The sequence below is a fragment of the Antennarius striatus genome, chromosome 18 (assembly GCF_040054535.1).
Source record: "Antennarius striatus isolate MH-2024 chromosome 18, ASM4005453v1, whole genome shotgun sequence".
Classification (NCBI taxonomy): Eukaryota; Metazoa; Chordata; class Actinopteri; order Lophiiformes; family Antennariidae; genus Antennarius; species Antennarius striatus.
This window is the reverse complement of record NC_090793.1, coordinates 4,445,796-4,470,753: the sequence shown is the minus strand read 5'-3', so window position 1 is coordinate 4,470,753 and position 24,958 is coordinate 4,445,796. Positions and strand designations below refer to the sequence as shown.

The 24,958-nt window shown below is 40.5% G+C and overlaps 1 protein-coding gene across 1 annotated transcript in view; it reads right to left on the bottom strand.

Annotated features, from left to right (window-relative positions):
* The window catches only part of LOC137612591 (piezo-type mechanosensitive ion channel component 2), a 199,792-nt gene that overhangs the window by 115,299 nt on the left and 59,535 nt on the right, over positions 1-24,958 (bottom strand). The window contains exons 8-16 of the mRNA XM_068341199.1: positions 17,612-17,786; positions 12,971-13,090; positions 12,417-12,452; positions 11,406-11,523; positions 10,439-10,614; positions 9,294-9,524; positions 6,359-6,479; positions 4,109-4,302; positions 2,035-2,183 (exon numbers count right to left, since the gene is read on the bottom strand). Coding sequence (XP_068197300.1) covers positions 2,035-2,183; positions 4,109-4,302; positions 6,359-6,479; positions 9,294-9,524; positions 10,439-10,614; positions 11,406-11,523; positions 12,417-12,452; positions 12,971-13,090; positions 17,612-17,786 — 1,320 coding nt within the window. The remainder of the gene's footprint in view (positions 1-2,034; positions 2,184-4,108; positions 4,303-6,358; positions 6,480-9,293; positions 9,525-10,438; positions 10,615-11,405; positions 11,524-12,416; positions 12,453-12,970; positions 13,091-17,611; positions 17,787-24,958) is intronic.

Genomic DNA, 24,958 nt, shown 5'->3' with positions numbered 1-24,958 from the left:
AATTTGCAACGACTTGCTGGTCCATGGGTTGAAGCAGAGGTGTTGTATTAGCAGGAAGAAACTTGATTTTGACAAAATCAAATTCCTCTGTCAAGTCTTCTTCCAAACCTGGAGGGTGGGCAGGAGCATTATACATCACAAGACAACAGCGTAGTGGCAACTTATTTTCCTCCAAATATTTCTTGACGGCCAGGGCAAACACCTCATGCACCCACTAAGTACAAATTTGTCTCGTCAGCCAGGACCTTTGTGTTTGACCTCCACATAACAGGCAATCTACCCTTGATTACATTATTAGCCTTAAATGCCCTTGGATTTTCAGAATGATAAATGAGAAGAGGCTTTACTTTGAAATCACCGCTAGTATTGCCACACAACAAGACAGTTAGCCTATCCTTCATTGGTTTGTGGCCTGGCATCGACTTCTCCTCACGTGTGATGTAGGTTCTTCGTGGCATTTTCTTCCAGAAAAGTCCAGTTTCGTCCATATTGAACACTTGTTGGGGAAGATATTGCTCGGCCTTGATGTAATTTGCAAATTCCACTTTAAACTTTTCAGCAGCTTCTTTGTCCGAACTTGCTGCCTCCCCATGACGAACAACGGAGTGTATCCCACTTCTTTTCTTGAACTTTTCAAACCATCCTCTGCTTGCTTTAAAATCAAACCCTTCCGGAATAATGCTAGGAACTTTTTTTATCAAATCTTCATACAATTGTCTTGCTTTGGCACAAATTGTATCTTCAGTAAGAGTATCACCTGCTAATTGTTTCTCGTTTACGAAAATCAGCAAAAGTTTCTCCACTTCCTCCAATCCTGTGGCCTTTGTTTGCTAAAAACACTAAATCCTTTAGCCACATCGCTTGCTTTAAGCTGGTCTTTATTTTTTAGGATGGTGCTTATCGTCGATTTCGCCATCCCGAACTCCTTCACCAACACAGACACAGGCACGCCCAATTCATACCAATTCATTCATTTTCTTTTTTAAATTCAATAGTTTTGCGCACTACTTTCCTCTTTCCTTCACCAGCTTTACCACTTGCTTTCTTAGGACCCATGATTAGGGGCTAATATGCGATGCAAAACTAAAAAAAAAAAGTTAATAACAGCGTAAATAACAACGAACAGGTCTGCTCTGAACAAACTTTGAAGATGAATGCGCTACGGAGGAAGCATCCTGGGTATTTGAGTTCACTCGGCGAGTGAGTTGAGTTCAGGTACGCTCGGATTCTTTCAGTTTGGTCGAGAGTTGAATTTTTGGTCGAGTTCAGAGACGTAAAATTCCTGAATTTTCTGGTCGAAAACCGATTTGGTCGAGAACAGAAGCGTTTGAAAACCGAGGGTTGACTCTAAAATAAATGGAACTACTCCTTGATGTTAAATAACTGAATGTATTACTTATTCAAGTTACAAACATTACAGTTTCACAGAAAAACTATGTTTGTTTCTGTTATAACATAAATCTTTTTAATGTTTCAGGTTATGAAACCCACATTTGTTATTAAACTTTTTTGTAAGAGTTAAAATAGGGTTAATTATTGCTTTGTGGGAAATGTAGTTTTGGTCAGAGCACACTTGTGACCTTTTACGCTCTCACAGGCCACATAAAATCATTTGGCCCACGGGCCTTGAGTTTGACACATGCCGTAGGAAAATTATTTTTCAACTCTTTTTGTTATATATTTCACACACATGGATCTACAGTCCATAAAACACACATACTGGCCACCCTCCAGTCCACCAGACCAGAGGATTGCCATAACTGAGCTCCTACATCATACAACACATAAGTCAAACAAATTTTCCCCATTTATAATAACTACAAATCATTTAAATCCGTTTCAGCCATGTGAAAAAAAAGCCCCAAACCCCCTAACGTTAGGTAGTTGGGTAGGTGTGTAGGTAGGGAGTAAAACCATCAACAATCAAATAAAGCTCCAGGTCCAAACACCATTGCCATGTTAAAGCCGACACTGTGGAAATAAGAAAACAGTAAGTCTGCCTCTTGTTTGTCGGACATGCTTGGCAGAGCTTACCTCTCTACGTCCATGCCTGTTATGTTGGACCAGAAGGGCATGGAGCGTTCAAACTGGCAGGTGTAGACAAGAGTGAGGACCAGCATGGTATAGATCACCACCGACATCCAGAAGTACTTCAGGATCCTTCTCCACCACTCAAAGTGCACCTAGATGAGAATAACTATGCTCATTGTGTGCGAGGGTTCATGAATTCACTGACAGTGCCAGCTGTAATGCATTACATTAACATGGTGCACAGAGGACATCTGGCTTTCAATGACTCCTGTTTTACTGTGAAGGGACATAAAACAATTGTGAATACACTGTGGCTTATAAACCTGCTGTGTGCAAACTTTCTGACATCCTAACATTGTCAGTACCTTCTGGAAACTTACTATGGACTCTCTACAGTGTTTTATCCAAAGCAGCTCTGACTAAACAGCTATTTAAAGGGACAGTAAAGTTAATTTTAAGTGACATATATGTTATTCATCATTATGAAAAATAGAAAAATTTTTTTTTTTAAATGTGTTTAGCATCATCCGTTTGGTCAAAAAAGCTTAAAATCTGAGCCGCAACAGCTTCCACATTCAGTGGTCAACTGGGCGTCATACGTCACTGGGGCCAAACATAGCTTAGCAGCCATAAGAAACAATGCAATTCTAGACGCGATTAACACCGAAAGTATCATGGTTACCTGCACGGTGAACGGTTGTGTCAACAGAACCGCAAAAAGACGCGAAGACAAGGACCTGTTGTTCTTTAGAATACCTTCTGGGAAGGTATCGCGCTAAAAATGCTAACGTGCTAGCACATCAATAGGATTGTCCATATTGTGTTAACATTGAGCTAACCGCCATTTATTACTATCGGACTGTGTGGAATTAATAACAACTTTTCTTCTTTTCCTTTCGGCTTTTCCCTTCAGGGGTCGCAACAGCGTATCAATTGCCTCCATCTAACCCTGTCCTTTGAATCCTCTTTCACACCAACTACCTTCATGTCCTCCTTCACTACATCCACAAACCTCCTCTTTGGTCTTCCTCTAGGCCTCCTGCCTGGCGGTTCAAAACTCAGCATCCTTCTACCAATATATTCACTATCTCTCCTCTGGACATGTCCAAACCATCTCAGTCTGGCCTACCTGACTTTATCTCCAAAACCTCTAACATGTGCTGTCCCTCTGATGTACTCATTCCTGATCCTATTCTTCCTGGTCACTCCCAAAGAGAACCTCAGCATCTTTATCTCTGCTACCTCCAGCTCTGCCTCCTGTCTTTTCCTCAGTGACACTGTCTCTAGACCAAACAGCATCGCTGGTCTCACCACAGTTTTGTACACCTTTCATTTTAGCTGAAACTCTTCTATCACACATCACACCTGACACTTTCCTCCACCCGTTCCATCCTGCCTGTACATGCTTCTTCACCTCTTTTCCAGACTCTCCATTGCTCTGGACTGTTGACCCTAAGTACTTAAAATCCTCCACCTTCTTGATCTCTTCTCCCTGTAACCTCACTCTTCCACTTGGGTCCCTCTCATTCACACACATGTATTCTGTCTTACTGCGGCTAATGTTAATAACAACTCTAGTTGTTATAATTTCCAAAGTGAATTTATTTGAAAGTCGCGTCTTTTTACTGTTCTGTTGACACAACCGTTCACTGCACAGGTAACCATGATACTTTTGGTGTTAATCACGTCCAGAACTGCATTGCTTCTTATAGCTGCTCAGCTATGTTTGGCCCCAGTGACGTTTGAGGCCCACGTGACCACTGAATACGGAAGCTGCTGCGGCGCAGATTTTAACCTTTTTTGACCAAACAGACGATGCTACACACATAAAGTTTATTTTTCTTCTATTTTTCATAATGATTAATAACATATGGTACATGTCACTTAAAAATAACTTAACTGTCCCTTTAACTACAGGCAGTACAGTAAATGCATCTAACATGCTTTCAAGTGTCACGTAAGCAAAACAAACATTTACATTATTTCATCAAAATAATTTTTGAATGTTGAAGAGGGGAAACTGCAGGGTAAAAAATAGGACTACACAGTCCTACATTCTTCACAAGTATTTTTTTACCTGATAGAGTGCCACGCATGAGAGGAACATCATCATGTAGATGATCTTGTACATGACAATGGTTCCCTCGAAGCTAACAAAGAAGAACATGCCACCACAGATGTAGATCCAGTATTTAACCAGCAAAGCCATCACCATTTTGCCCAAGACTTGCATGATGTCCTGCTCCTCTCCCTCCTCAGACTCCTGTTCCTCTATAAAACACAAGAAAACAGATAACTCAAACCTGGTTGAGAGATTGGAAAATATTTTTAAAATATTTTTAAAAAATTTAAAAAATCCTGTGGAGGATGTTGAAAACTTTTACTTACAGACCTTTGTAAAATGTCAAAGTCATGTTGTGCAGTAATAATTTAAAAGTGATAATTGCATATTTGGCATCCAATGTAGTTTACAAATGTTCCATTGAATTTTTCTCCTATGAAGACCTTTTCATATTTAAAGATTGACCTCCTCCACTAGGTGCCCAGAAGAGGCATTATCAAATGAGTTAATGATTGCATATGGTTCACATTAAATTATGTTATGCACGAAGTCCTCAATATACAAACATTTGACCTATAAATATTTGTGGAAACGAACAACCACGAGCCACCATATCCAACTACTTAAGTTCCCCTTTCTACTGCAACCCACGTTGAGCAGCATAACATTACATGAGTGTGATATGTCTTAACAGTGTTATTACAGTGGCTCAGCAGGGGCGGCAGTGGCTCAGCGAGGGGGCGGCAGTGGCTTAGCGGTAGAGCGGGTGGTAGAGCGGGTCGTCCAATGTTTCAAGATCAGCGGTTCAATTCCGCCCAGCCGCTTCAGAGTGTGAGCTGACAAGGGGAGGTGTCACCTCACCCCTGATTACTGCTGAGGGTCCCTTGAGCAAGGCTCCGTCCCCTTTACAAGTTGCTCACTGGAGGCTCACCATGAAGGAGCTGCCTACTGCTCTACCTCCCCCTCACCTGCATGCCTAGAGGCCCCTTGTGTGTGTGTTAGTGGTCTGTACACACTATACAGGTATATGTATGTACCCACTAATCTGTGTGTAAAGTGGATTTTTAATTTCCCTTCAGGGATTAAAACAGTTAATGAAATAAAAAATGAAGTAACACCCCATAGATTCAGATTTCACGTTTTATCAAAGTAACTCAGAGAATATAAGACTAAATGAACAGTTTGCTCTGACGTTAGACTTCATGTGGTCTTTTCGGCTTTCTTGTTGGTGCATCATGTGTAGTTCAGTGATCCCTCGTTACTCGCGGTAAATGCATTCCCGGAACCACCCGCAAAAACGAAATTCAGCGATATAGCGATGAACTAGTTTTTTTATTTATGGTAGTTTAAACATTTATGAACACTCCCTAAATTGAGATTAAACCACCTTCTATCTGTATTACCTTATCCCATACTGTTGTAGACTCTTTAAAGGACTTTTGTGTCTCACAGAAGTGCGCTGCACTCCGAGATTCATGGAACACAGCGTACGTTGCCGTCAGCCAATAAAATGTGCTTACAGTATCACGTGACTACCTACTAAAAATCTGTGATGAGGTGAAGCCGCGCGTGTTGATGTGCGAGAGATGGCTGTATTTCGTCCTTCTTTTATCCACATCTTTATGAACTTCTGAGCATGGAATTGATGTACATATGTGTTTATCTGCATGTTGATACAATGAAGATGAAATATACATATATGTGTTTGTGTGTGTGTGCATTTATGCATACACACACACACACACACACACACACACACACACACACACACACACACACGTGTGTGTGATTAACAACTAAGAATAGAGTGGACAAATAATTTCTCCGTATGGGCCATTAACTGTTTACTCTAAGACAGCAAATCATTTGCCCAGAGTCCAGGTCAGATCAAATCCAAACTCGTCGAATTCTGCATAGGTGTCAGAGGTCACAATGCCGCGTCCATTTAAAAAATACAAAGAAATTATGCTGTTCACCCACTTCACTCAACCTGGCTCCTGGTTGAAGGAACTGTGTGCCAGAATTCTGAATAAAATTACAACAATAAATCCTAATTTTCTCAGTCTTTATTCTTGCTTCAGTAGTAGAAAAGGCCTCCCTGTTCAGTAGAAAGAAATTTTCCATGACAATGGTGAACTTAGCATCTTTTTCATTAATACTATTGATACAGTTGACACTGTCAGTTGAACGAAATCAAATCAAAAACAACTTACTATAACCTATATAAAGCATTCATACAAAGGTCAAAATAAAATAAGAGCTTACCCTTCTCTTTCTGGTCATCTACATGGACTTCCACAAGACCAGCACTGTTTTCTTTTTGTTTTTCCCATCTCTCTGTTAGTGTTTGTCTCAGCAGCAGCCAGAAGCTCAGCAGACACAGGACCTATGTAGAAAATAAAATGTTAGACAACGCAGATGACCAGCATGACAGGAAAAAATTATTTACATTTACTATAACATGCTGGGAGCATTGTACGGGTGACCAAGATAAAAAAAATAAATATAAATGAGAACTGAGTCATTAGATTGTAGACAAACTTGAGACAAACTGGCTTATCTAAAATAAACTAAAATGAAAATACAGTCTGATACATAAAATACAATTGCATCTCTAGTCTACATAAGATTAACGCATTTAAAATATAATAAGACGGTGGTGTGAGTGATAAAGAAGATGTAAAACGGTAACTTTGGTCACCGCATAAAGTATAAAACACAGTTAGTTTAGACTTAGAACCTTCCAACAGGAACATCTATTAGTTGTTCCAAAAAACTACAGTGGCTATAAGAAGTCTACAAACCCCTGTTCAAATGTCAGGTTTTCGTCATGTAAAAAAATTACATCAAGATAAAAATTTCCTCAACTTTTTGTATCTTTTATGCGACTTATAACCTGTACAACAAAAGTGAAAAAACAACAACAACAGATATCTTTTAGGGAGGTCAAGTTATAATAAACAACTGAGATAATGTGGTTGCATAAGTTTGCACATTCTTTTAAACTGGGGATATGGCTGTGTTCTGATTTAACCAATTCCATTCAATCTCATGTAAAATTGGAGTCGACACATACCTCTCACCAAATAAAGTGCCTCTGATCAACCCGAATAAAGTTCAACTGTTCTAGGAGGTAATTCCTGTCATTTCATAGCCATATCTTCCAATACAAGGCATGATCCACAGCGAACCTCCAAAGCATCAGAGGGATCTCATTATTCAAAGATATCAGTCACTTGAAAGCTACAAAAGAATTTCCAAGGAATTGAATATACTATGGAAAACAGTGAAAACCCTCATCAAGTGGACAAAATATGGCACAACAAGAAAACTGGACATCCTTCCAAAATTGATGATAAGATGAGAAGAACGGTCAGAGAGGCTGCCAACAGGCTACCAGCAACGCGAGTACATGTAGTACATGTGACAAGAATCTCCCATCTTCTTCATATATCTGGCCTATTGGGTAGGACGGCAAGATGGAAGCCTTATCTTACAAAAAAAACATCCAAGCACAGGTTAATTTTGCAAACAGTCATTTGAAATCTCCCAAACGCTTGTGAGAAAATGTATTATGATCTGATGAAACCAAGCTTGAACTTTTTGGATGTAATTCCAAAAGGCATATTTGGCACAAAAACAACATTGCTCATCACCAAAAGAACACCATACCTGCAGTGATGCATGGTGGTGGCACCATCATGCTTTGGGGCTGTTTTTCTTAAGCTGGAACTGGGTGAAGGGAATAATGAACAGCTCCAAAAATCAGTCAGTATTGGCACAAAACCTTTGGCCTTCTGTTAGAAAGCTGAACATAAAGAAGAACTTCATCTTTAAGAACGACAATGACCCAAAGTACATATCTAAATTTGGAAGAATGAAGAATGACTTAACTAGAATAAGACTGAGGCTTTGAATGGCACAGTCCAGACCGGAATCCCATCAAACATCTGATGGGTGATCAGAAGAGGGCTGTGCAAAGGAGATGCATGAAGTGGTTTTGCAAAGAAGAGGGGGCAAATATTGCCAGATTAAGATGTGCCACGCGGATGGGCTCTGACCCAAAAAGACCAAGTGCTGTAATAAAAGCAAAAGATGCTGCAACAAGGTGTTAGTTTCAGGGTGTGCATATTTATGCAACCAGGAGTTTTTTATTTTATATTTTATCCCCATTTAAAGGTTTCAGTATGTTTTTAATACTGAAACCACCGGTTTTGGCAGTCCACCAGTTTCAGCAGGAAACCGGTGGACCGGTGGTCCTGTTCATGAGTGAGGGAACAATGGAACATGAGATTGGACGGAGAATTGGGGCAGCAGGAGCGGTATTGAAGTCGCTTTACCACACTGTTGTCACAAAGAGGGAGCTAAGCCGAGAGGCAAAGCTCTCTATCTACCGGTCAATCTTCGTTCCTACCCTCACATATGGTCATGAGCGATGGGTCATGACCGAAAGAACGAGATCGCGGATACAAGCGGCTGAAATGGGGTTTCTCAGGCAGATAGCTGGTGTCTCTCTTGGAGATAAGGTGAGAAACACTGCTGTTCGCGAGGTGCTCAGAGTAGAGCCGCTGCTCCTTCGCGTGGAAAGGATTTGAGGTGGTTTGGGCATCTGGTGCAGATGCCTCCGGGACACCTCCCTAGCGAGGTGTTTCTGACACGTCCAGCTGGGAGGAGACCTCGAGGCAGACCCAGGACCAGGTGGAGGGATTATATCTCAACACTGGCCTGGGAACACTGTGGGATCCCCCAGTCAGAGCTGGTGGATGTGGCCGGGGAAAGGGAAATTTGGCGCTCCTTGTTGAAGCTGCTGCCCCCGTGACCCTACTACGGATAAGCGGTGGAAGATGGACGGATGGAGTATGTTTTCCAATTGCATCATACAGATTATAGGTAACATTAATGATGGAAAAAATTGTGAAATTATTTGTTTTGCTGTCATTTTTTTACATCAGGAAAACTTGGCATTTGAACAGAAGTGTGTAGACTTTTTATATCCCCTGTATACCAGTTCCAAACACTAAAAACCTGACCTCCAGGAATACACTTCATTACTGCCCTCTCAAGTAAATGTCTAGACTTCTATCTTAAGAAATATGTGATATGATAATATGGATTAATAACAATATAATAATAAGAGAGAAATTGCATTGCAATACTAAAATCAAGAAAACTTTTCTACAATTCATACTCTCTCCCAAACCTTTGATGAAATTGAGTGGAAAGGGTTGTTCTTCTTCACGAACAGCCCTGAGATGGGCTCCATGGTCTCAAAACTCCAAATATACTGCAGGACTATCATCAGGTTGCCATAGGCCACCATGAAGGGAGAAGACATCATGGCGTAACGTCTGCGGTCCCTCACCATCCAAAGCATACAAGACCAGATGAGGAAGACAAATGTCAGCCAGCTGACATATGTGATACTCCATGCCTGATAATGACAAATCACAGAAAATTATTCATGAATGCAATGGGGATTTCTGATTTTTATATGTATGTAACGTAAACGTGTGTAATATGTAATCATTTCTTGGATTTATTCAGTCCTACTATTTTTAATCTAGTCTTAAATAGATCATATATTTATTCATTTATTCATTTAGCATACTAGCATCATTTGCTGTCGCCGGTCGCGGGGTGCAGGAGCCTACCAGCCTACTGGGGGCGTGGGGCAGGGGACACTCCGGGCGTGACGACAATGCACCGCAAAGCCACATACAGACAAACAAGCATGCATGCGTACAGTCACACCTACAAGCAATTTGAAGCCAATTTGAAGCCAATAAACCAGAAGTGCATGTTTTTGGAGGTGGGAGGAAGCTGGACAACTTGGAGAGAACCCACGCAGACACAGGGAAAACATGCAAACTCTGCACCGAGCGGGACTCGAACTCGGAATCGCCTTGCTTTGCAATGACAACATTACCCATTGTGCCACCGTGCCGCCAAAGATTATCTCTGCCTTTCAAAATTCTAAACTTCACAACATACTACATGTTTAGCTGCAGGAGCTGTCCATTACAGCTGTACTGGAACAGATGGGATTCTGGAGTGTTTTATTTTCAGTTGTTGTGAATTCACTAACCATACTGTTTCCAATCAACCTAAGACTTCTTTGTTTCAGTGATTGCAGCCTATCAAATTAAAAAGTAAATATTAACTGCAAGAAAACAACAGTTACAGCTTAATAATTTTTAAGGTGGAATTTAAAGCCAACTCTTGAAGGGAGTCATTTTGTCAATAGTTGTCAATAGTCAGTTTTAAATTTCAAATGTCATTTTTTCTAACATTCAATCATATGCAGCTGAGGTTGGTGTCCATAGGTCTGTGGGGTGTATTACTCACCATCATTGCTATGAGAGCACAGATGTAGCTCTGTTTCATGATGAAGTGGAAGATTTTCACCATAGCACTGACTCCTCTTTTCTTCATTTCATTCTCTCCATCCTCAGACTTTATCTCTCCTCCCTCTGAATCTTCAGAAGTTAAACACACCTCATACACAGGATCGTTCTTCTTCACTGGTCAAACACAGAAACCCGGCTAACTGTTACTAATAGTTATGTCAGCCTGTGACATTATTGTGTTAAGTAAGGCACTCCAGGGATAAATGACAAGATTCATAATGGCTACACCTTTCATAATGTGTTTCATTTGTGTTAATTACTAATAAGCAATAAACGCAAGAGACAGGCATTAATCGATGCACCAAATCAAATGGCAGATCAGGTAAGAGTCAATTTCTATTATAGAAAAAACCTACAATGGTACATAAAGAGCACAAACCGTTATTTCGTAGTCCATATCCCATCGTCCCCCCACATTACATGAACATCTGTGCAGTGATATTTGCCAAATACTACGAAAAAACAACTCAATCAACCAACAAATTTAGGTACACCCAAATCAATATATCAGTTTTATGAATCCAAAATGTATAAAAAAAACAACTTTAAATTTTTAAAAAAATTTGACAAAGAGTGGGCCTCTTGTACTCCCATGATTTGGTAACATTGTCGTGTAAAATCAGTAATGTACCTATTTAAGACTATTCTGTGATTTCAGCAGCAAAAATATGATGTGTACACATAAAACAGGATTTTTTATAATACCTTTGTCAAGAAATTACAATTCTGAATAAATGACAAAATGAAAAAAAAGTTACTGAGAATTTCTAAACATTCAGAGGATCCCATTTGTTCTTTATGTTGTATCTTTTATTCTGTAAAGCTGCATCATCGCATTGTATTTCCACATCTTTTTTCTATTCAGGGAACCTTTGGGAGAAAACCTTGTAAGTTAAATGTCTCACCTGTACCATCCCTGGCCTGGTCCATTTTATACTGGGGTGTAGAGTACAAGTCAAGACAGACTGGTCCATTCTCACTCGTGACAAAATCAAAGGACATCCCATTTAAGGTGGGCACAGCCTGTAGAACACAAATTATTTCTAACTGAGGAACAGATATGTTATGGTATCACATGTCTTAACAGCTTTCTGCCCCACAAAAACAGGCTTGGTTGTTGAATTTGCAAAATTGAACGATTTACTATTATTTCTAATCACCAGAAGAAGCTAATTACAGATCTGATTTGACATATAGTTCACACACTTTGGTTTTGTAGGGCAGTATGGGGAGTTTTGTTTTTAAACCTTTCACACTGCAATTAGTTGTAAAATATGTCCACCAAAAAATGTTTGATAACCCTCCCCAAAAAAACCATTTCATAATACAGAAGCTATTTTGATATTGCATCGACCTATCTGTACTTTTAGAAACATGGGAATGCAAGCTACATAAGTGAAATGTCAGGAACGAAGAAGCTGCTTCAGATAAATCTTGAATCATATTAAACATATAAGAAGCATTTTTGCATAAGTTTGATTGTGCTACAAAACATTGTCATTTGATGACCATGGAGCACAAATGTTTTTCTTAATTAAAAAAAATCTAATATTTTTCAGGGGTGGCACAGTGGTGCAATGGGCAGCGCTGTCGCCTCACATCAAGACGTTTATGGTTTCGAGTTCTGCTCTGTGCAGAGTTTGTTGTCATTGTTTGTTCTCCCTGTGTCTATGGGTTCTATTCGGGTTCTCCGCGTCCTGCCTTCTCCAAAAACATGCACTTCAGGTAACTTGGCTGGTTCCAAACTGCTCATAAGTGTGATGGCGTGTGAATGATTGTTTGTCGGAAAAGGAGTAACATTTGAATTGTAATGGTGCAGTGTGAAAAGCACTTCATAGTAATTCCTGTTCTTGCAGGATAACAGAAAATGTAAAAAGGCGATAAAATGCACAAATTTGATTCAGATCAGCCCCCACCTCAGTAGTGCTGATGCCATCCTGGGTAGAGAGAAGCTAGGTGAAGAAAGAGCAAACAAAGCAAGGTGTGTTATCGTGGATGTCAGATGCCTGTTTTTTTTTTTTCTTTTTATGGTCGCTGATGAGCAGGAATAAAGTCAAACAGCACTGCTTTGTAAATCCAGCCCATAAGTCATCTGTGCGTGTATTTGCTCTATAAAAACCTTTAAATGTCAAGAGCCGGCCACTGGAGACAGACTACAGACATTGATATGGAACCAAGGTTAGAAGCTGCAACAGTGTGTGTGTGTGTGTGGGGGGGGATTTCCAGATGAAATCTTTCCAGCGATGGGTTTATGGTGAAAATGAAAGCTCAAAGAATGTAAAAATGATATGTTTTCCAGTACAAACTTTAGAAGTACAGTGCGCCCTCGTTCTTTGCGGTTAAAATTATACTTTAGGCTATATGGTCAGAAAATTAATGTCTTAAAGGTTCAGTTGTTTTTTTCATGATGATACAGTATAAAGCAACAATTAGTATTTTGTAACCATTTTGCATATTAATGAGGACATACGTTCTTCTCGTCTGTGCACTGCCGTGATTCCCACCACATCTGCCTCTTCCTGGTGGCTGAGTTATTTGTTTGGATTCCTGCCAGATCTTCCTCCTCACACATATCGCCATTTTTCTCATCCTGAAATAACACAGATAGGTTATTTGGTCTGGAAACATCTTCACATCTGGGTTTTGATATGAGAAGGGCCCTCTGAATATAATTTGTAATCAGTTTGTAAGGAAGTCAATTTTACAATGGGGGAGTATTACAACTCAAGAGCTGGATAACCTTTTTTTTTTTTTAAAAAAAAAAGGAAATGTAACATCTTACTTATATTTTCCTGAATTTCTTCTCATAGAGTCACATCATTGTAGTATCCAGGCAACATGAATACCAAACATACTGAAAATCAAACTACAATAAAGGACTTCTTTGCTGTTCTATGATTAAGTTATTTGTATGCACATATTTTTAGTAAAATTATAAATATGTATTAGTACAATTTACTTCAACAATATGCTGATCTTATAGCTATTTTTTATCAGCAGAGAATTTAGAGATGAAGGATTAACTTAACTTATAAATGTTAACAGTGTGTCTGAAATATAATGAGGTCTATCATGATCCAGTCTATAACAAAAGAGCTGTCAGCAAATGATTAAAACACACACACACACACACACACACACATGCACGCACGCACGCACAAAGTTACTCGAGAGTGGGGGATCAATAATAGTCCTGCAGGGAAGTATTGATCCCTCTATAAAAACACTAATCTATAGCTCTATTACAAGACAGAAGGGCTGAGTGTTCAGCTCTGAGGAGACAGGTTGAGTTTCAAGTTCAACATAACAATGAAATCCACTTTTACACACATTTTATGCCATTTAATTGTGAAGTTCCACAATGACATACAACATTGATTACTTCATCTTTAAGAAACAATGTGTTTCCCATATATTTTGTCAGGGGGATGGTTTTGGTTTTCATTCACATCCTCTTCTGTAGAAGAAAAAGGCTTTTCACTGTGGGGAAATGCCAGGGGTCTGCATCCTCTTCTCTCACACCAACTACCTTCATGTCCTCTTTTACTACATCCATGAACCTCCTCTTTGGTCTTCCCTAGGCCTCCTGCCTGGCAGTTCAAAACTCAGCATCCTTCTACCAATATATTCACTATCCTCTGGACATGTCCAAACCATCTCAGTCTGGCCTCTCTGACTTTATCTCCAAAACCTCTAACATGTGCTGTCCCTCTGATGTACTCATTCCTGATCCTATCCATTCTGGTCACTCCCAAAGTGAACCTCAGCATCTTCATCTCTGCTACCTCCAGCTCTGTCTCCTGTCTTTTCCTTAGTGACACTGTCTCTAGACCAAAAAACATCGATGGTCTCACCACAGTTTTGTGCACCTTTCCTTTCATTTTAGCTGAAACTCTTCTGTCACACATCACACCTGATACTTCCATCCTGCCTGTACACGCTTGTTCACCCCTTTTCCACACTCTCATTGCTCTAGACTGTTAACCCTAAGTACTTAAAATCCTCCACCTTCTTGATCTCTTCTCCCTGTAACCTCACTCTTCCACTTGGATCCCTCTCATTTACACACATGTACTCTGTCTTACTGCCTGTCTACTGTCTTACAAACATCATAGTCCATGGAGATTCCTGTCCTCGTCTGTCAGCCTGTCCATCACCATAGTAAACAAGAAAGGGCTCAGAGCGGATCCCTGATGCAGTCCAACCTCCACCTTGAACTCCTCTGTCACACCTACAGCACACCTTACAAAGTTACCTACGTCTTACAGTCCTCATATATGTCCTGCACTGCTCTAACATACTTCTCTGCCACTCCAGACTTCCTCATACAATACCACAGTTCCTCTCTGGGCACCCTGTCATAAGCTTTCTCCAGATCTATAAAAATACAATGCAGCTCCATCTGGCCTTCTCTGTACTTCTCTATCAACATCCTCGAAGCAAATACTGCATCTGTAGTACTCTTTTTTTGGGCATGAAACCATACTACTGCTCACAAATGCTCACTTCTGCCCTTAGTCTAGCTTCCACTACTCTTTCCCATAACTTAATTGTATGGCTCATCAGCTTTATTCCTCTGTAGTCGCCACAACTCTGCACATCTCCCTTTTTCTTAAAAATGGGCACCAGCACGCTTCTCCATTCTTCGGGCATTTTCTCAGTATCTAACATCCTGTTGAACAACCCAGTCAGAAACTCTACTGCCACCTCTCCTAGACACTTCCATACCTCCACAGGTATATCATCACAACCGAGTGCCTTTCCACTCTTCATCCTCTTCAATGCCCTCCTCACTTCATCCTGACTAATCTTGCTACTTCCTCGTCCACAACAGTCACCTCTTCTAGTCTTTGTTCTCTCTCATTTTCCTCGTTCATCAACTCTTCAAAGTACTCTTTCCATCTTCCCATCACACGACTGGCACCTGTCAATACACCTCCATCCCTATCCTTAATCACCATAACCTGCTGCACATCCTTCCCATCTCTGTCTCTCTATCTTGCCAACCTCTTTTCATTCACATAAATTTTTATATTTTGCTTTCTGTTTTACAGCCACAACATAAAATAGGATGAACAGGTTTTGTAATCGGTTCACACAGCATAAAAATATTTTCATTGACAATGAAACAATTCTCATATTTCTAATAATTTCCTTATTTGATTAAAAAATTTAAATCGAAAGTATTTTTTATCTTTTAAAATGTTGAGCAGCAGTAGTTTAGTCCAGATGGCCCCTAAAACTGCTCCCTGGGCAATGACATTTTTAATTTAAAAATTTAATATATTTTAGTAATCCCCGAAGGGAAATTAAGAGCACACTCTAGTTAGTCAGACAAATCCAATCATGTGCAAACACACACACACGGCCTGTACGCATGCAGAGGACGTAAAGTAGCAGGCAGCTCTTTTGTGGTGTGCCCCAAATGAGTGACTTGTAAGGGGGATGGCGCCTTGCTCAAGGGCGCCTCGACAGTGCTCTGGAGGTGAGCTGACATCCCCCACTGTCAGCTCACCTCCGGGTGTTTTTTTTTTTGGCGGGAGCTGGAATCGAACCGCCGATCTGAGAACACTGGACAACCCCCTCTACCGTGCGCTCTATCAATGAGCCACTGCCGCCCCAGTGGGGTGACATGTGGCTGCCCAGCACTCCACCGATGGAGTGATGGGCATCACTCCACCAATGGACAGCCACATGTCTATAGGTGCTTGTGTGTGTGTAATTCAAGCTTACATTTGTGTGAGCGCAGAAATAATTTCTACATTGTGGGATAAATAAAAGATTGTTCTTTGTTGTTGGGGTTTGTCATTTGGGTGAACTGTACCTTTAAATTCAATGGAAATTAAGTGACACCACAGTTGTGGATTAAGTATTTACTTTCATAAGACATAAAATTTTAATTTTAAAATGTTATTTATTCTAATAGCAAGAAAATGACAACCCTACACGCTTTTGATTCTTTGCACTAAATTAATAGATGGGTTTAAATGTTTTAAATTAAGACTAACCGTCTCCTGCCTACAGGCTTCAGATCTAAAGAAACAAGATCCTGTAATTTAATTGATTTTCTCATTAGAAAAAAAACTAAAGAAATTAGGAAGTGATTAATGGTGTATGACATTCATTTCTTCATATCATACAGTCTGATGCATCTGAAAATAGTATTTATAAAATGTAAATAATATAAAATGTAAAACTACAGTCCTCACCTTTATCAAAAATAATCTCACATTTGAGGTACAAAGATCATCATTTCATTCACACAATGACATCCTTATCATCACTTCATTAATTATCAGATTTTCACATGTAACAAAAGAGTATATATTGTTTTATCTTCAAATAGCATCACAATGCTGCAGTGTTACAGCTGTGCTTTGTCAAAATTAGACCATCAATGTGTCATATAACACCAGAACTATAGCAGATAGCTGCAGCCTCTGGTCAGGAGGCCACCTGGGTGCACATTTAATTTAATTTGTTTTCTATTTCAGTACACTGTCTGGAATTCACTGAGGAGGAACACTGGGTGTTTTGTGCCAAATTCAACTCAACCAATTTACCATCCACCTAATTTCAGCTTTCATTGAGCTTACTGAAATTTATTAACATAAATATTAAATTACAGTAAATGCAACACAGAGATTAAAAAAAAAAGTTATTTCACAAGGAGACAATGATCGGCATTGCACTAGCCTTGCTTTCTGGTTTTTCGTTTTTTATCTCAAAGAATCATTGTGCATAATTTCCAGACATTAGGAGTCAATTCAGCTCATTTAGCTAGTGTTGACAAGTAAGTAAAAATCTTAATGATTAAATACCCCAAATGCAATGCATCTACTACTCCATACTTTGAGACTTTTTTTTAATTTAAAGCTGAAAGATATGATTTGTCAGACTCCGGAATATTTATTACTGTTTTAAACACCATTCACCTTCATAAAACTCTGATTACATCTGCAGTTCATTTTTCAATGCACAGAAATAAATCGGTGATTTCTTCACAATCAAACCTACTTAAATTAAAGAAGCTCTGAGACCAACAAACATCATATAGCACAAACTAGTGAATAAGAAAGGTCATGTGTTTTAACGACATTTCTGTCCTCACCATCAGCTGGTCGATGGGTTCCTGCAGCCACAAGCGGATGAGGGTAGCAAGGGTGTAGTAGAGAATTAGCAGTGTGATGGGATTAACAAAGTGGTACCATTTACGCTCTGGATGCACCATGAGCTTCCATGTGTAGGAGCAGTTGCTCTGAACAATGGGGGACATGCCAAATACTCTGCAAACAAAGATCAGACATGACATGAGTTGTAACAAGAGACATGTTTTTTAAAGGAAAATGATGTAAAATATTAACTCAGTGATTTTTGACAAACTGAAAAATATTCAATGGTTCCATGTTCTCAAAATTTCAAATCTATTTATTTTGGGGATTTATTTTTGTTATCAAAAACACTTTATAACTTTACATTGGGCTTTAGGAAATAATGGCCATAGAAATTGATTGGTGATAATAAATAATATTAATAACCTCTACTTACAAATGTCTCTACTTACAAAATTTTCTACTTACAAAATTTGTCAGCAGGAAAATATTGCCTCTACTTACAAAAGAAATTTCGACTTACGTAATGTAAAAACACAGTATCAGCTGATATTCGAATCTCCCACAGGTTCCTGAACGCAACATTATCATAGCTGCTCTGCCATTGGCTATTACCTATTACGTATCTTCCTGACATCCCATTGATTAAGAGGGATGCCACTCCACCTGTGTGGAGCTAGATTGGTGCTTATACAGTGTCTTCGGCATTCAGCACTCGACCACTGAGGTGTTCTGATAGTTTTGAGCAAATACAATAACTTTTAAGAATATGGCCGAAATGCATCTACAGTCGCCACGTTATTAAAACAAAAGGAAGTTTAAGGAGTTTAGGGCATTGCGTGGGTGGTTGGAGAAGTTCAAAAGGAGGACTGGAATTCACTCTGTTGTTTGGCATCATGAGATAGGAGCGCATGAACCAAAGAGGGCAAAAAAACAATGGGGACAGCTGTTAAAAGGTAAATGACCGTCATTTTTATTCTTTACTCTATTTGTTTTTTACGTTATGCACAACTCTCATTTATTGTGTAATAATTTAATCTTAACATGTATTTGTTACATGTTTTGATGCATTTTTATGCTTTATAAAACATTTATGTCGGAATTTTTGTGGTGTTGGAACGGATTAGGGCATTTGCATGGAAATGCGTCTCTACTTACCGTATGTAATTTTCTACGTACGTAATTTCTTCTGGAACCAATTAATTTCGTAAGTAGAGGTACCACTGTATAATATATATATATTTTTTAATAAAAAACTTTGTATTTTAGAGTTATTTTACAGGCAAACATGGCAGAGCCGTTTGACGAGGATCCCACTGGTGAAGGTTCAGCATTAATTCAGAGAGAATTGAATATTTTTGTATCGCTTTTTAATCGGTACTGGTTCGTGTCCATCACACACACACACACACACACACACACACACACACACACACACACACACACACACACACACACACACACACACACACACACAACCTAAACCATCATCACATCTGCAGCAGCGCTGCGTGTATTGCTATGTTCAGTTTTTATTCTTTATTTGCGAAAAAGTTTTCTATACAATATGGGAGACGCTCAGTGCACCTCGCTTTGAAAGTATTACCCCAGGTTTTCTATTTCCCTGGAGGAAAACCCGTCAGAATCATCAAGGAGGAGCTCCACAGGATTGCAGGTAAATTATATAGAAATTTGATGAATGAATTTGAAATTATATTCTCTTAGTGACACTGTGCTGCAACATCCGAATTGGATTAGTAACTTTAATTTCTTTAGGATTTAGAACGTCTGTTCTGCTTGAATTCATTCTACACAATTCATGGAAGGAAAGTAAAGGCATGAACTCAAGCTTACAAATGGTCAAATACCATTTCACCAGTGGCTTCTATTGATCTCATTATTAGAAGTGTAATATTCAATTCATTACAGCGAGGAAGGCCTTGGGGTCTCTATCTCTGAAATGAATTATTGATTGCAGACACAAAGCCAGGATGGGTGATATGAAGTAAGTGTTCACCAATGAATATAGAAACTGCAGAGTCGTGCCATCTCATCTTTGGCCTGTGTCCCATAGATCACTACATTACTGGGCGGGGGACAAAGCCATTCAGTTCTAAATTCAATTTCATGTTGTTTTAAAGTGTATCATTAAAGTGTACTTCTTCTTCTTGTGGTAAAAGTGAATGAAGTGAGTGGAAACTGCTGAGTGTGTTCCAGCAATTTTTTCCATCTTTACATTTTGTCTTTATGTTTGTATTTTGTATATTATTAATTAGGTTTGTCCTTAGTGTTTAGTGTTGTCTACTGTCAGTTTTTTGTGTGGTTTTTGCCAGTCAGGCGTGGGCTGGTTGGCAGCCACTCAGATGTCATCGTGACTTCTGGTGACTTCACATCGCTGACAAGGAGTCACGGAATCAGGGTGGTTTTTCCTTGCAGTGTGGAAGAGGTGGCACTTGCAGTGGAGGATGTTATCGGGTGCAATGTGGGGAAATCTGCTGGCCGGATGAACAGGGCAGTTGTTATTTTCGTGGAGAAGGTAGAACAGGTGAAGTAACTGATTCAAAGTGGGATAACTGTACACGGACTGTTTGAACAGGTCATGCCGTTGTCACAGCCGGCATCTAAAATCACACTGTCAAACGTTCCCCTTTTCATCAGTGACGAATTCCTGATTAAAGAGCTCTCTTGACACAGAAAAGTTGTTTCGCTCATTACGAAAGTCCCGTCGGGGTGCAAGTCCCCGCAGCTGAGACACGTCGTGTGTTACCGCCGACAGGTATCTATGATCCTTAACAATAAAGCAGAAGAATTTAATTACTGCTTCGTTGTTACGGTAGATGAATATGACTACACGCTGTACGCCAGCTCCTCTCAGCTTAAATGTTTTGGCTGTGTGGAGGAGGGTCACATTGTGCCTGTCCGAAGCGCATCAGCGCTGCTCCACGAGACCCACCCGGTGAGACAGTGGAATGCGGAAGGACAGATGGTGGTTGACTTCGCAAAAAGGATGGAAATGGCTACAGTGAATACTTTCCTTCAGAAGAGGCAGGAACATAGGGTGACCTTTAAGAGTGGTGGTAGGAGCACACAGGTAGACTACATCTTGTGTAGACGGTGTAATCTGAAGGAGATCAGTGACTGCAAAGTAGTGGTAGGCGAGAGTGTAGCCAAACAGCATAGGATGGTGGTGTGTAGGATGACTCTGGTGGTGAGGAAGATGAAGAGTCAAAGACAGAGCAGAAGACGAAATGGTGGAAGCTGAAATAGGAAGAGTGTTGCATGACTTTTAGGAAGGAGTTAAGACGGTGGTCAGGAGGTGCTTCCAGATGACTGGACAACTACAGCTAATGTGATCAGAGAGACAGGTAGGAGAGTACTTTGTGTGTCATCTGGAAGGAAAGTAGATCAGGAGACTTGGTGGTGGAATGAGGAGGTACAGAAGTGTATATAGAGAAAGAGGTTAGTTAAGAAGAAGTGGGACACCGAGAGACTGAGGAGAGTAAACAGGAGTACAGGGAGATGCAGCGTAAGGTGAAGGTAGAGGTAGCAAAGGCCAAACAAGGGGCTTATGATGACTTGTATGCTAGGCAGGAGGCCGAGAGGAAGACCAAAGAGGAGGTTTATGGATGTAGTGAAAGAGGTCATGAAGGTAGTTGGTGTGAGAGAAGAGGATGCAGAAGACAGGGTTAGATGGAGGCAATTGATTCGCTGTGGCGACCCCTGAAGGGAAAAGCCGAAATGAAAAGAAGAAGAAGATTTTAATTCAGTTTTAGCTTTAGACAGAGGCTTTAGAGAGGTTTTAAGTTATTTTTGGAGCGCTTTTAAACTTAGGAAAGCTGATTTTACTTATCTTAGGCAGTAGTGGACTATGGCAGGATGGAGATAAAACTCCTGTGCCAGCAGTATACTCTGAACTTCACACAGGAAACCTGCCAGTCTATGAAAGAACTGGAGGCTGAGATCGTGGAGTTAGAGACAGCGCTTCCACAGGAAATCAGAGGTATATTGAAATCCTCATGTCCAAAAGAATGGCTTTAGCCAACCTGTTGGACACTAAAGTACAGGGTGCACTGGTCAGATCCAGGGTGCAAAACATCGCAGAGAAGAATGCTCTCTCTAGCTTCTTCTTCTGCCTGGAGTGGAAGCATGGATAGACCAACGTGATCCACTCCATGCTATCTGACACAGGGCAGGAGCTGACAGAGCCCTGACAGATCAGAAGGTGAGCTGTGAGTTTTTATCATCTTTGTACAACGGTGAATACCAGGAAAACCAGCCACTGTTGGAGGAGTTCTATGCAGAGCTACCTCAAGTCTCTACAGAGATAAACTCAAGGCTCGACCGGCCACTGGAGTTGGAGGAGCTCCACACTGCCCTGCAGAGCATGCAGGGACAACGGGCTCCAGGCATTGATGGTCTGACGGTAGAATTTTACAAAGCATTCTGGGACATTCTACCACGTGATATGCTGGAAGTGTTCAATGAAAGTCTGGCTTCGGGCTCTTTGCCACTGTCCTCCCAGAGGGGTGTCGTTGCCCTCCTGCCTAAAAAAGGCAATCTGCAGGACATCAAGAACTGGCGCCCTGTGTCACTACTCTGCACGGATTAAAAGGTTCTGTTCAAGGCTTTGGCTAACAGGCTGAGGGGAGCTATGGAGCAGGTCATCCACCGGGATCAGACCTACTGTGTGTCCGGCAGGTCTCATTTCATTGGATCAGGAAAAGGCATTTGATCGTGTTGAGCACAGCTTAATCTGGAAAACTATGGAGAAGTTTGGGTTCAGCACCTGTTTTATTGCCAAGTGTTGTACAGTGACATTGAGAGTATCCTGAAGTTTAACGGCAGTTTGTGTGCTCCTTTCAGAGTGCACCGGGGCATCCGGCAGGGCTGTGCTTTGTCTGGGATGATCTATGCACTCTCCCTAAAATCCTTCCTCTGTAAAATCCGCAAAAGCATCCACGGTTCGATTTTACCTGGTTTTAAAGAGAGCATTATTTTATTTGCCTATGGTGATGATGTTGTTGTTCTTATTAAAAACTAGAGGGATGTTGATGTTTTAGTGGTTTGAACGAGTTTATTCAATGTTCTAACTGCGGCAAAAGTAAACTGGAGCAAAAGCGAAGCCCTTGCTGTTGGTAAATGGCATTACAACCTCCCAGGTCTTCCTCAAAACTTGTATTGGAAGACAGATGGTCTCAAATATCTCGGTGTGTACCTGGGAAATGAGACAAGAACCAGGAAGAACTGGGAGGGAGTCACTGAAAAAATAGAAGGAAAACTAAAATAATGGAAATGGTTGCTCCCCAGAATGTCGTACAGAGGTCGAGATTTAGTCATAAACAACCTGGTGGCCTCACAGTTGAGGCACCGCTTGGCCTGTATGGACCCTCTATCAGGTTTTCTAGCGCAGATCCAGACTAAACTTGCTGACTTTTTCTGGGATGGGCTACATTGGATGCCTCAGGGAGAGTTTTTTTATTGAGAGAGGAGGGGGAACAGGGCCTCATCTACCTGGCTAGTAGAACAGCCACGTTCAAATTACAGTTTATCCAGCATTTTCTGACCGGACCAGCGGATCTGACGTGGAGCGAGGTGGCTAGCTGCATATTCCAACGTGTGAGTAACTTGGGGCTGGATGCCGCACTGTTTTTAATTGATTCTAAATTTCTAAAGTTGAATGGTTTGCCTCCTTTTTATCATGGTGTTTTTAAGTCATGGGCCCTTTTTAAAAGCAGTTCAGGAACAAGTTCTGACTCTTTGTTCTGGTTACTGAAGGAACCACTAGTGTATGGAGCCAGGCTGGATGTCTGCAGTGGGGCCACATCTGGGCCCACTACAAACAGTGGTTTACAGAACCAGGACCCTGACCCTCCAGCAGCTGGTGGACAACGCCGGGCCGGCGTTGGCGGATGGCCAGGCTTTGAGTTCCCTGCTGAACATCCAGTCCACCAGGGTGGCTCAGAGGGTGCTAGAACTGTGGAGGCAAAGAATCTCTGGGAGGGAGAGAGGCCTCCTCCTGGATTATATTGGAAGAACTGTGTTGGTCAGCAAAGATCCTTTCCAGGAGGTCCCCATCAGTCCCCTGTTTGGAGAGCTGGAAGGTCCTCTCCTCAGAGATGATCGAGAAGTCAGCCTGCACACGGCCAACAAAAAAATACTGTACAAAAACTGTGTGAAAGTAATTCACAAGAAAGGCCTGTGTGACGAGCGCCTGGACCAACAGAATGACGGGAAATTGACCTGACTCACAGGAGACTTTTATACAAACCTTCCCTCAAGAAAAAAACAGCCAACCTCCAGTGGAAGATTTTACATGGTGCCATCGGTTCCAATGCTTTTATCTGTTTTTAATCCTGCTGTGTCAAGCCAGTATCTCTTAAGTCCCTTTTGTGAGACAGTTTTTCATGGTTTTAGTGAGTGTAAGAGACCTGCAGTGTTCTTCACTCTTTTGATAAATGTTTTTAATTTGTTCAGTGAAAATTTTAACATCAGAAAATTTATTTATGGTGCTGGGTTCAAGAAAATGAATCAAAAAAAGTGGCTGCTTTTGAATTTCATCTCTGGAGAAGCAAAACTCACAATTTATGTGACCAGAAAGAGGAAGATCGAAACCAATACTGTTCATGAAGCAGCTACTGTTTTTTGTTGCAACATCAGATATCGCTTATCAGTGGAATTTGTTTTTTATAAAATGACAAAAGACCTGAACAGCTTTAGGAATATCTGGTGCCACAAAAATGTCCTATGCCCTTTAGTTGATGATCAACTTACTTTTGCAAATTTCCTTATGTAATGCACTGATTTTTCAATTGTATTTATTTTCATTGATGGTTTTTAGTTTTTTTGAAGCACTTTAGCACTTTTCATATAATGTAAAATTGTAAAATGTTTGAGTGTAATGAAAGTGTTTTTGTAAAAATCGAAAAATCCTCTTCTTCTTCTTCGAGGGTTAAGGTTATGTTGCACTGTTTAATACTTTCTACCCTTAGGCCTATAAAAAGCTTCCAAACAATTCTGCTTTAGTAAACTGCTTATCTCTCAAGAGCTGTGGTGAGATGTCAAGTCGCCATTACTTTCTTTGCAAGGGTCAGAAGCAAGAAAACTTCAGTGCTTAATACAATCGAACCAAGGTCGAATGGTTTTGCTCTTTTAGATGATGAGTTTAAGAAGGAATCTTGCTCATCATAAGTCAGGACACAGTAAAGTGTGACACTGATATGCTGTGTGGTGTGGATTTGCAGTGAAATAGGCCTTTATATGAAATATTTTAGTGAGTTGAGTTTACACTCCTTATATAAATAAACAGTGTAATTTTAAGTGTAAATGAACTTCCTTTGAGATGAAGT